We start from the raw sequence: 12,945 nt of genomic DNA, 5'->3' as shown, positions 1-12,945 counted from the left end.
TTTAAGATCGCGGTTGGAGGTTAGAGGTCGGGATTAGAATATAAGATTAGGTTCGGGATAAAAAAAAATGGATCAAAAATACGTTTTAGTGACGCAATAATTGCGTCACTTTTTGGGATCACTAAATAGTGACGCAATTTCGTCACTTTTTTGCGTCACCCTTTGACGACGCTTGTTGATGAAATCTGAATTGGTGACGGTGTGAATAGTGACGCAAAAATATAAAAATGTGACGCAAGAGTTGTGTCACTCTTTTGCTGTTTTTTTGTAATGTCACCTGCACTTTGATCAGATTTCGAGCTATGTTCCCAATCTTTAATAATCTCTTGATTTTATGTGAGACATTTTCTGTTGCGGGCATATCCCAAAAACCATGTTTACATAGGGTGTTCTTCAAAGTCCAATCCACCCAAGGAATGCTCTTTGTTGAACATTATCCATATAAGTCGCAGCCGGAAGGAAGTGTTTGCATCCTCTAGCTTAAATAAGCCTAGTCCCCCCTCACGCTTAGGCCGACAAATATCCTTCCAAGAAACTCGATGAGATGCGGTAGATCCCTACTTATGTTGCCACAGAAAGTTTGAGCAGAGACTATCAATTTGCCTCAACACAAACTTTGGTAGTAGAAAGATTGCACTCCATGAATTCACAATTCCATAGATCACTGATATAATAAGATGTACTTTTTCGGCCGAAGAAAGTATCTTGGTTGACTATGCTCCCAGCTTTGCCTTGATCTTGTCTATCAAAGGTTGATAGTATGTTCTTGTAAGCCTTGTTGGGATAACGGCACACCCAAATAGTGGAGTGGAAGTTGACCTCAAGGAAGGCCTACTCTTTCACATATTCTAGTTGCATCTGCGGTGTCCAACCTGTTGAAGATTATCTCCGACTTAGCAGGATTAAGCTTAAGTCCAGAGTAACTATCAAACTCTTCCAATATCTGCAGTATTCGCGAGATGGATGATTCATCCCCATGCGAAAAGATCATATAATGTCATTGGCGAATGAAAGATGAGTAAGAGGGGATTCTGACACTTGGAATGCAATCTGAATTCATGAGTCATAGCAGACTTATTTACCATCGTTGTCATCACTTCCATGGCCAATATGAATATATACAATGAGATTGGATCACCTTGGCATAATCCTCGTCTTCCTTTGAAATACCCCTGCAAGCTCCCATTGATAGAAATCTCAGAATTTTGATTGTAGATTCGTCCCCTTAAACATCAAATGCTTTCCTAATGTTTATTTTGGGGATAATCGCATTTTAATACCTGAACTTTTACAAAACTCCCAGATAAATACCTGAACTATAAAATTCCCAAATAAATACCTGAATTTTTCAAAAATCTTATATAAATACCTAAACTTTTGATTTTTTTTCAAATAAACCATTTTCCGTTGACGCCGTTTAACTCATAAAAAACTGCGGAAAAACAATGATGATTCAGCGTTAAAAAATCCTAATAAGCATCCACGTCATGAGCTAAGATAAATGAACAGGTTTAATTGAATAACCAAATAATAATTGACTCAAACCGGTGTGATAATAAAATAAACAACCAATAAAATATTTATCTTGTTCGTCGTTTGTTTGTCTCCTGGGCTTTTCCTTGTCCTTCTAAATTTCTAATTCTCCTCATGAGAGATTTTTTATAAAAATTTCAATTCTACACGCATATAATTTTCTTTTTTATACAAATTTGTTTTTGCTTTAGTTTTATACAAATTGTTTCAGTTTGACCAGAGGATTGCTCTCAGAATCAAACAGATCCGAAAGTTGTTTGTTTTCTTCCTTGAACGAGCCCAGATTCTGAGAAATCATGTGCTTCTCTTCATCGAGGCATGTCGGAGTTTCCTTCTCCGTTGTCTCTCCGTCGTACTTTTCTTTCTCCGGCATCGTCCCGAACGAAATATTCTTCGTCACGACCGTCACCTGCGGAGGCGGTTGCTCTGCCTCCTCTCTCTGAGTCCTTGGACGAGACGCATCGTCTCCAAAGATGACTCAATCGCCTTCACGCCGGAAACTGAAGCTTTAGTCTCCATCTGTTGGGCTTCAGTTTTCAATAGGAGAGTCGGATTCCTGCGACGGAAATTGAACGGACGAAGGCTGAGATTTTTACGGGAGCTTCGCCTCTCCCCCAATCCCCACCCACAAATTCCTCATCAAAATCCCCCGTCGAAAGAGAAGCACACGAAGAAGAAGAGTAACAGAGATTTTAGGTTCTTCATTTTTTATCAAACAGGTTTGATTATTAAATTATTATTCACTTAAACTGGTTTGTGAAACGTGTCGTATGACGTGGATGCTTATTAGGATTTTTTAACACTGAATCATCATTGTTTTTCCGGAATTTTTTTATACGTTAGACGTCGTCAACGGAAAATGGTTTATTTGGAAAAAAAAATCAAACGTTCAGGTATTTATACAAGATTTTTGAAAAATTCAGGTATTTATTTGGGAATTTTATAGTTCAGATATTTATCTGAGAGTTTTGTAAAAGTTTATCTCTTTATTTTGAGCATAGCATTCTTACTTGCTGAACGTCGGTTATAATCCTTGATGATTTCTTGCTTACTCAAGAAGTGTTGTGTTTGGTTTCCTTCATGGGAAGTGAGTTCTTCTTCATTCTTCTTTTAATACTAAGGGAAAAGCTAATGAAGACCATAGAGGACAACTCTTTGGAAGGGAAACTCCTATGGTATCTGCTATCAGAAGAGGAATGAGATCTGGAGGGGGTGTTTCAATCACCATTGCACCCCATGATTCCCAAAGAAGCTGCAACATCTGCACAACCATTAGCTTCACGATAAACACGAGTCATCGAAACTTCCATGGTTTTACTATCAATTCTTGTATCTCATTTACTATAGAGCCATCGACTGCAAGACCCGGTTCTGAATTCTGTATTGCCGATACCAAGGCTTGGTTATCAACCTCGACCATCACTTTTTTCCATCCCCGGTTCCATGCCAATCGTAATCCTAGAAGCAATCCCCACGCCTTTGCTCTAAAGACAGCGAATACCAAGATTAGTTGTGAAACCAACAAGCCAAATACGGAGTTCTTCTCCTTTTTTAAGTTTGCTGTTATGTTCTTTGTTTATGCAGCCGCCCTTCCTTCCAAGATGTTTGAACCACAAAATTCAAGCACGGGACAAAAGGAAGTACGAATCTCCTTAGTGGCTACAGTTAAAACAAGACTCAGCTTTCATTGTTAAAACGAATTTTTCAATGGAATCGTTTTACACACCATATAGTGTCACCACATGTATAGTCCACCAATGCAAGAGATACATAAACTACAAATGGGTTATGATGCAAAACCTAAGCACTTGGACAATAGGATATATGAAGACCCCAAAATTTATGATGACATTAAATTGGTCCAAAACATGTCATGATTGTTAAATAGCAAAAAAAAAAAGAACAAAACTAGTGAGTACTAAAACAGTGAAACAAAAGACAAGGGAGAGGGTCTGTTCCAAAAAGGTCTGGAGAAAAAAAGAGAGAGAACAGAAGCAGGCAAAGGAGCATAAATATCTAAAGAGAACAGATGGCACATCTAAAAATTTACACCCTGATCAAGGCAAGGCTTTTTTCTTTTTATAAATCGTTTGCAAGTTTACCCCTTCTTCAGTCATTTCCCACTCACTTGCCTCCTCCAAGGGACGGGAACTGGGCAGTATCCTCAATTGCCGGTGCAGCCTTGTTCTGGTAACCGCCATATCCGCCTCCTCTTGAGCCTCCTCCGCGGCCACGTCCACGGCCTCGGCCACCTCGTGGATAGTAGCCCTCACCATCAGCTGGCTTCAGGAACTCGTTGATGCTAACTGCCTGTATCAGGAAAACAAAAAAAGACAGAAACATTAAGTAAAGCACAAGGGGAATGAGCAGAGAATGTTCACATAGCTGCCCATCTGTGTTTAAGAGAAGCCCATCTCAGCATTCACAGCGACCAGATAACACTGACTCTCCCTAAAGTCTACACCTATTACAAGGAAATGTACAACTAAAAGCATAAAAGATAACAAAAAGTATTGACAAAGGAGATTCTTGGAATAAAGGAGCCAGTGCCACATGAACTATATAGGATACGAACCTTCTTAGCCTTCTCTTCTTTGTCAAGGGCATCTTTGCGTTTGTCCTTGTCCGAACCCTGCGAAGAGATCCAGTTTAGAGCAGGAATAAGAGATTAAAATTTCTAATGGACTGTGTAAATGATACAATAGTATGGTTTCTTACCAACTTGATGAAGAATTCATCATTGGCCTTCTTGTTTGAGAGTTGTTGCATGGACTCAAATTCTTTCAGGTCAACTTTCCTCTCAAAGTCAGAGGAAGCCAGAGATTGAAGAGCCTTTCTCTTCTCCTCAAGTATTTTCTCATACTCATCGAGTGTCATTTCCTATTCATGACCGAAAAGACGCATCAACAATGAAAATGGCATATATACATGTTGATTCAGGAACAGAAAGTAATGGATACAAAGCTAAGAGCTCTGTAGAAAACAGGTCTCCTATACGTATGTATAAATGATACCTTGTCCTCAGGCTCCTTCTCCTCCTCTGCTTCAGCAGGGGTCTCCTTGTTAGCATCAGCAGCTTCATCATCACCAGCTGGCTTCTCAACAACTTTCTTCTCGGTCTCAACACCAGTTTCTTCAGTCTCACTTCAATTGTACCAAAGATAGAAAGAACCCATAAGTCTAATTTCCCAAATCAGAAACAAAAGCACAATATTTAACAAATGCATCAGTCAGATAGATGCTCACGCAACAAGTTCTTCGCCTGGAGTTCCCCAGTTTCCACGACCAGAACCTTCACGCTTGAACTCACTCCTATCAATATTAAGCAATAAACGAGATTACAACCAGGCTGCAGCATCTTGATAATGGTAGACCCTTTGGAATGCAGGATTCATATATAAATATATAACATTATGCACAGAGAGAATATGACCAACCCTCTGCCAGTTCCACTACGACGCTCGTATATTCTACGAGAGCGCTCTTCCCCACCTTCTTCATTGCTGAATCCGCCACGACGGCCTCCACGGAAGGAACCAGGAGGCCCACCATCCCCGCCACGCCTCTCAGAGGCTTTGGTCACATCTCCTTCCTCAGAGGGTTTCCCATATCCATTGTTACCTCCAGAAGCATCACTGCTGCTGAAATCACGGCTGTACCCTCCAGAACCACCTCTTCCTCTGCCATAACCTCGGCCTGCACCACGGCCACCACGGCCTGAAGTTTCGTTCCTGGCCTCCCTCACTGACAAGAACCATAAACAAGTCAGAGTTGTGTGGGCAGCTTTCAATAGATAACATGAAAAAAGCAGAAACAAAACAGTTCTGTCACAACGAAAAGCATCAAACTCAACTGCATAACCCTTTACGGTTTCACGCTATCTACCTAATCATGCTCAGAAGCCAAACCGAAGGTATGAACAGATAACCTCTGTAGCAGATGATACATATATATATATATATATATACACGTACACGAAATAACGATATCAACAACAAAGCAGCCAAGGCAGTAAGCACAAGTTTACCATAATAACAATCTATCAGACGGAAATAATCAAACGAACCCAGATACCAATTACTGATCATGCGTTTTATCAACAAAAAATAAGCATTAAAGACACGATTACAGCAATCAAATGGATGATAAAACAAAGTAGTGGAAAATGAAACCATCTTTCGCTAATCAATATGAATACACAGGATAATCTCACCAGCTTGAGCAGGAGGAAGCGGCTTCGACGGAAGCTTCGCAGAAGCCTGATTCGGACCAGCCGCAGGTTTCTTGGTCTTGTCGGTCTTCTCCGGCGGAGCGACGGAGACAGCGAGCTGGCTCGGATCCTCAGCATCGTCTCCCAACAGATCAAAAGGGTTCAAAGTTGCCATTTCTTACAGATTCGATGAAGATGGCGGCCCTGGGGAGGAGATAAAAACCCTTGGGTTTTTCACAAACGTCACTCAAGACAGTAACACTAGTGATCAATCGAAGCCATGGAGAAATAGATCTAGATGAAACGTCAGAAGGAAAGTGGGTGTACGGTGATGAGGCTGATGTGCTGTTTGGCTGGTGAGAAAATGAACCAGACGAGGGTGGAAAATGTGGGAAATACGCAGAGAGAGAAAAGTTTATGAAAGCTTTGGAAAACCCTAGCCAAAAGCGGCAGTGGAGATCAGAATGCTAAACCTAATCCCTTTAGCACTCGTCCGGTAATAATCTGATGCGACCGAGTGTATGGAAAGGATCTATGAATCCCTATTTTCAGCCGTGCGATGGTACCACTAAGATTAAGTAATCGAACGGTCAGATATTCTCTTGTGATTGGGCTTAGATTGTGCGGTTTGCAGTCCTCTTCTATTGGCGGCCTTCTTTTAGGCCCACGTTTTTTTTTTGCATTTTTCGAGGTTTAAAATTAAAATTTTAAATTCTATAGGAAAAAAAAACATTTGAAATCTGCTAACCTATGTTTTTTCTCTATTATCCTCACATTTTTAAGCGGTACTTAATAATATGGGACATGCATAGTGAATATGAAATATGAAAATATTAGAAGAATATAGATTTGCAAAGATTTTTAAATGGATATGTGACAAATAATGGTGGAAGTGCATATTCATATTAAATACATTGGACACAGTAACCCATTTGAATTGGACCGGACCAATCAATCGGATTACAATTATATTATTACTTTTTTTTAACCATTATATTAATACTTTGCAATAAGTATAATTATTAATTAATTGTCCAGACCGGCTAAGCGCATTATTTCTGTTATCGATAACAAAACTGTAAGAATGTCAGAATGATCGGACCGAACCGATCCGGAAACGGTTTGGTCTCATGGCTTTTCCTCCCATATATAAAACCTTATGTTTGACCTCTACTCGTCCATCAGCTTCCTTAAACTCCATTTTGCGTTTGTATGGAACGGACAGTTCGACGCCAAGAATCCATCCACGAGTTGCAAATACAGTTCCAAATCGTTACAACATGCCATGTCAGCATTAGACGTCAATTATAATTTGTCATGACGTAGATATTCACGGTATAATAGGATATTATATATCAAAACTCGAACTAATTTTGTGGTCGGAAATCAATCATGTGATTTGAAATATATCTTCTTTTTCAAATTTAAAGTTCGGACTCATGACGAAAAATATTTATTACCTCATTTCAACATTTGAACTAATCAAATTTTTTTTTTATAATCCGAAAGTTCACCGGACCTTTTGACCAAGACCGAGAAAGTTCAGGTGAATACCCCTCCTCACGCTTGGGTTTGAATCCAGAGTGAGAGCATGCTTTGCATGTTTTTTCACCACTAGATCATCCAAACTTGAGTGAACTAATCAAATTTGGATATATTCGTAGTGTAATTTGTCGTTGATGTTTCAATCCTGGTCTTAAAAAAATACATATCAGAATGATACACATTTTAAATATTTCATTAAACGAGTCAATTATATAGCAAATAGTTACAACGTACAACAATTATTTTCACGTTATGGTTACAGACTATGAAGTATACCACCTGCATTGGATTATTAAATCGATAGTAGATTATTTTCATCGAGTGCCCATCTCTTGGAAATTGGTCCCATGATGCCTTACAAAATCGTGACCGTTGACGGCTTTGAAGAGCTTAACGGCTGAACTTTGAATAGTGTAAAAACTCGGTCGGAATGCCACGTGGAAAATTTAGAACCGTTGATTATATTCTCTTTCTCCCTACTTTTTCGTGTTCCGTGCCACACCAGATAGTAGCAGCTTATTGGGCTTTGTTGGACTGAATGGGCCATAAGAGATTTCGTAACAAGATCATAAGGACACATGAATTCATTGAATGAATATATTCCAAAGAATTAATTAATGTTAGTTTTTTTCTCACTAATTAATATTAGTTTTGTTTCATTAAAAAATTGTAGTTTCCAAATAAATAATAGTTATTATTAATAACACCATTATTATCGATGTTATACTATTTAATATTTTTACTAATATACCATATTATTTTCTAATTAAATAGATGGGATTATGTCAAGGAATTTTCCGAAGGGGTTTTTTCGAATTTTTTGGCATAAATTGGTGAAGAAGGTGACAAAAAAGTGTTCGACGAGAATCGATTTCGAAGCAACAGAAGATGGCCGCTCCTTATAAAGGTCAATGGGCCTGCCGTTACACATGACCTACTAGCTGGCTTTAGCTCCGCCTCCGGCGTCTCTCTTTTCGATCTCCGGCGAGTTTGAGCCCTCCGATCAGGTTATATCTTCTCTCCAGTGTCTTTTTCTGGAACTATTCGTCGCGAATTTCGCTTCCACGCTGTCGGAGCGTGAAATCCTTTCATTTCGGGTTAAATCTCATAGCATACATAGAGAATTGTTGATGATTAGAATATTCTTCGATGTTTCTGTTGGAGATCTCAATTTCACGTGTTGTCGAACGGATTTTACCGGGGATGATTGTGCACTGAATCGAACACTCGATTTCTGGTCAATTTCGCAGAAATTTCATGGATCACAGGTTGTCCCTTTTATTTCCGAGATTTTGATTCGATTTCGTCTTGCATTGTCAGGAATTTTCGTGGATTCTTCTGGTCGTAGCTTGTAAACTCAACCAGATGTGTCGGCAAAATTGTGGCGTCAAGTCCTCAGCGGAGGAGGTGGTTTCAGCTGAGGAGCGTCTCTTGATATACTGCAAACCCGTCCAATTATACAACATCCTTCACTGCCGCTCTCTGTACAGCGTATGCATTCATGTGTTCTTTCCTGCGATTTGGCTCAGTATTGCTTACTCAAGAGTAACATCTCTAATCAAGTGTTGTAGCATTCCTCTTACTATGGCATCTGGAATCTCTCTCTTCCTCTCTTGTTCGTTGTATAGATTAGTGATTCTCTTATGGTCAGCGAATATGTTGATTTCATAAATTGCTTTTTTATTTTCACGATGTTGATTGCAGGCAATTTGTGTTGTGTTTGGTTTACTTCATGGGAAGTGAGTTCTTCTTCTTTTTGAAGTTTACTGTTATGTTCTTTGTTTATGCAGCCGTCCTTCCTTCCAAGATGTTTGAACTACAAAATTCAAGCAAGGGACAAAAGGAAGTATGAATTTCTTCTTTGGACGTAGCTGCTACAGTTAAATTGGTATCATGTGTCTATATTATGCCCACATCGACGTTTGTGTTTGTAATTGTATTTCTATGCTGGTTAGATGAATGGTTGCCTCTCTGCACAGGACATTCTCTTATATTTCTGTTTTATTTTGTTTAGGTTCAGATCAGGAATTGTAGTTTTCAACTATAAGGATAGTAGAAACATAATACAAAAAACTGAAGGTGGGTCTTCTTTTTTCCTCTCAGAAACCGATATCTACTTTTTATTCCTCCTATTTTTTTTTAACAATATGCTGTCTGTTTCTCGGTCTCAACATGCAGTGACTGAGGACTTTTCTTGTCCTTTTTGCTTTATGCTTTGTGGAAGCTTCAAGGTGAGCACTTATTAACATATGTATTTGAGATTTCTTCTCAATAATGTCATGCCCAGTAACATGTGAATTTACCGTGCGGTTCCAAGTTGATTTGTACCGTGAGATAACAAATTCAGCATATAACTTACATGTGCAGTGTTTTATGTCTATGCAGGGCCTGCGACTTCATTTGTCTTCTTCGCATGACTTATTTGATTTTTTCTTCTGGGTTTGTACCTTCATGGCTCTATAGTGTAGCTTTACTATTTTTCTTTTCATTACATCTTAGTTAACTATGGCTTTTTTCCTTTTGTAGTCATCAGACGGCTACCAGGCAGTTAATGTCTCTGTGAAACTCGATGCGTTGAGATTCGAGGTCAGTTGTAAGCTCACTAACTTGGAGAAACCTACTTTTTAAGGTTATTTGGCAAATTATTTGTGCTCATCATATTTTGAACTCCAACGTATATTTGTAACAGGAGATAACAAGTGAAGAAGAACGATTCCAAACATTCTCTTTTTGGTAAATTTTAAATTCTCCAGTACACCTTTTGGGAATTTTGTCGTCAGAATTCTGTGAATCCAACTGTAATTTTGTCTTAGCTCAAAACCTCGTAAGCGTAGTCGAAAAGATGACCATGATGTCGAGCCACTTAGCATGCAATTTCTCGAGTTGGAGTCACACAATTTAGCCAGCGACACCAATAATGGAATTCCTCATCTGGATGATGGTAAAGTTTTTTTCTCGAGCCTGCCATGATATTCCTCAGCGCTTAAAAATTCAGAGAAAATACTCTTTGTTCTATCTGTCAATTTCTGTGATACTCTGGGTTTCCAATGCAAGTATTCTGCTTGTAAAGAGGATATACTGAAACTGATGTTCAAAATGGTTGGCTTGGACTAGAAAACCGCCCTTCAGGATATCCAAACACAATACAGCTCGGTGGGCTTTTTGGTATGACTAGCAACATTGCAAGTACCCCAGCAGCCGTAGCTCACTCTTCTGTGGACTCTGATGCTAAATCCATATTAACAAGCGAAGCTGTGGTGCCTGCTACTAGGACAAGAAAGTTGGCTACAGAACGATCTGAGGCTAGAAGGTATGTTCACCTTTATAATGCCCTTCTCGTGTCTATTAAATTCCTTCACCATGATAATGCCTTCTAATATCTATTAAGTTTCTGCAATATTAACCCCTCAAAATAATAATGCGTCCAGCTACATGCTTCTTCAGAAACGTCAGTTCTACCATTCTCACAGGGTTCAGGTGATTCACATTCCTGTAGACCTATTTTAGCATTGTTAATTACTTGCATATGCCATATCTGATTATAGGATAATTGTTCTCAAATTATGATGCTATTTCTTGGTCAATCTCATTCCATATAACTATATAAGGATTGTCACGTCTGATTGGAAGGCATGTCATTTGTATTGCCTATATAGAAGCCCCTTTTCCATTTCGGAAAATCCTCTGGTGCAAAAAAAAAAAAAACTGCATCTCTTTTTTATTTTCACTAGTCAAACCTGCTATGTTTCCTTGTGAAAGCCAATGGCACTTGCGCAAGTACTGTCTGATCGTGATAGCGAGGATGAAGTTGACGATGATATTGCAGATCTCGAAGATCGCCGGGTATCCATAATTATCTACTTCCTCCGGTCAACGTATATAAAACCACTGGAAAACTGTATATTTTGAAACTCGCAAAAATCCTTTGTTTTTTTTTTTACCTGCAGATGCTTGATGATTTTGTGGATGTAAGCAAAGACGAAAAGCGCTTCATGCATCTTTGGAACTCGTTCGTGAGAAAACAAAGGTAACATTTTCTTCTGCTCGAATGTACAACTAGCTTTTCTTTTCTTTTCTTTGTTTCTTTAAGAAAACAATACAGTGTTTTAGGTGTTGTTTAGTCTAAATTCACAGCATTCATGGTAAGCATCCATTCCACATGGATTTTGAACCGTTTGGGTTGGAGACTTTACCTTGAGGTACTCCTTATCCTTGACACCTTGGAAATCAGATTCTAAGTCTGATGTCTCTGATGATATCTAGTAGACTAGAACATGTGATTGGCCACGAAACCATAAGTTACGAGCAGGCGCAAGTTGTCTATGCCCTTCCTATGGTTCTGTGGTTATAACCTGGGACGTGTTGCTTTGACCGATGGTCCATGTCAGATTCTCTGGTTTATGATTTGGACTATGGGTGCAGGGTCATCGCCGATGGTCATGTCCCCTGGGCTTGTGAAGCCTTTTCAAAGCTTCACGGCAAAGAGTTGCTCCGCTGTCCACCTCTCTTCTGGTAAACTTTCACTTTTTTGCGTCACCGAATATGCGCATATGTATATGTATGGCTTCACACACACATATTTTAGCTAACGACAGAACATAGAGTGGAGAGACACGTAAATAGATTTACAAGGTGGTGTTTGCATTGCTCCTGCTTTAATTATTCCATACATGTAACCAACTCCTAAACGTTGTAGACAAGTAGAGTCGATACTGCTCATATATCATATGTGTGTGTGCTGCCTGTTCACAGAATGCATACATTTATGCACGTACAAAAAATTCATTCTTGTCGTGAGGAGGGGCTCTCTGTATAGTAAGTATGGTTTTGGGTACTGGACAGTAATAATATGAAAATGGGCGGTCAGGTCATGGAGACTGTTCATGGTGAAGCTGTGGAACCACGGTCTTCTGTACGCGTCGACCATCAACAACTGCAATCTCATCCTCGAGAGTTTCCGCAACCAGGAGGGCGATGCCACCAACAATGCTGGGGGTTACAACCCCAACAGTGACGATAACTTCAGCCAAGAACACGGACTTTGATTTTATCTTTTATATATTATAACACATGTTGCTACTGAACTGAACACAGTTCGTATAATTGATTTCCGACAGAGAAGGATATTCAGTATTCCCCCCCTGGTCATTGGAATTTCTCTCCTTTTTCTTTATTTTTAAAAGAACGGGTCTGTTTTTTTTTTGGTAAGTCGGGTTTCCCATAGCCATACCCAAGAGTCCAGACTAATTCCGGCCCACGCATGCGAGCCTACAACACACAAGTGGGTGTAAATCGGCCTAAACCGGCAGGCGAAAGGGGAATCTCCATACACTAGGTGTTGTACTCACGATCTCACTTGGAGAAGTGAGCTCTCAACCAACAGAGCTGGGGGATTCCCCTAGAATGGGTCTGTTTAGTTATTGCTTCCTAGTGCATCCGATAGGCTGTCCAAAACGTAGGTTGTTCAGAAACTCCATGTTAGTTATTGGGTGGAATTTATTTCCCAAATTTCTGGTGGTACATTTTGGGAACATAAACACTTTTCAATGAATTAAGAGACGATAAAGATATTTAAGTACTCCTCCCGTGTCAAAATATTTGTAGTTTTAAGTTATTTTCCATATTTCAAAATATTTATCATTCTATATTTTCAAGAT

At 39.4% G+C, this 12,945-nt stretch overlaps 2 protein-coding genes across 2 annotated transcripts; one reads left to right on the top strand and one right to left on the bottom strand.

Moving 5' to 3' along the window:
• Nucleotides 1-3,356: 3,356 nt before the first annotated feature.
• On the bottom strand, nucleotides 3,357-6,189 carry LOC104807919 (plasminogen activator inhibitor 1 RNA-binding protein-like). Its single transcript, XM_010533367.1, has 7 exons — nucleotides 5,747-6,189; nucleotides 4,971-5,277; nucleotides 4,780-4,845; nucleotides 4,548-4,677; nucleotides 4,252-4,413; nucleotides 4,109-4,165; nucleotides 3,357-3,843 (listed from the first exon to the last, which is right to left on the bottom strand). Exons 1-7 carry the CDS (start codon nucleotides 5,916-5,918, stop codon nucleotides 3,658-3,660), a joined length of 1,080 nt encoding a protein of 359 aa, XP_010531669.1. The 5' UTR covers nucleotides 5,919-6,189; the 3' UTR covers nucleotides 3,357-3,657.
• A 1,939-nt stretch (nucleotides 6,190-8,128) lies between these two features.
• LOC104807917 (polycomb group protein VERNALIZATION 2) lies at nucleotides 8,129-12,446 on the top strand. The gene is made up of 15 exons (XM_010533364.1): nucleotides 8,129-8,295; nucleotides 8,609-8,779; nucleotides 9,079-9,134; nucleotides 9,303-9,367; nucleotides 9,467-9,519; nucleotides 9,674-9,727; nucleotides 9,815-9,874; nucleotides 9,978-10,021; nucleotides 10,102-10,229; nucleotides 10,403-10,598; nucleotides 10,717-10,765; nucleotides 11,048-11,131; nucleotides 11,236-11,315; nucleotides 11,711-11,800; nucleotides 12,156-12,446. The coding sequence occupies exons 2-15, from the start codon at nucleotides 8,654-8,656 to the stop codon at nucleotides 12,331-12,333; spliced, it is 1,263 nt and encodes a 420-aa protein (XP_010531666.1). The 5' UTR covers nucleotides 8,129-8,295; nucleotides 8,609-8,653; the 3' UTR covers nucleotides 12,334-12,446.
• The last annotated feature ends 499 nt before the right edge of the window (nucleotides 12,447-12,945 follow it).

This window comes from Tarenaya hassleriana, unplaced genomic scaffold (assembly GCF_000463585.1).
Source record: "Tarenaya hassleriana unplaced genomic scaffold, ASM46358v1 Cleome132, whole genome shotgun sequence".
NCBI lineage: Eukaryota > Viridiplantae > Streptophyta > Magnoliopsida > Brassicales > Cleomaceae > Tarenaya > Tarenaya hassleriana.
The sequence above is the reverse complement of the archived record's forward strand: the minus strand, read 5'-3'. Positions and strand labels throughout refer to the sequence as shown.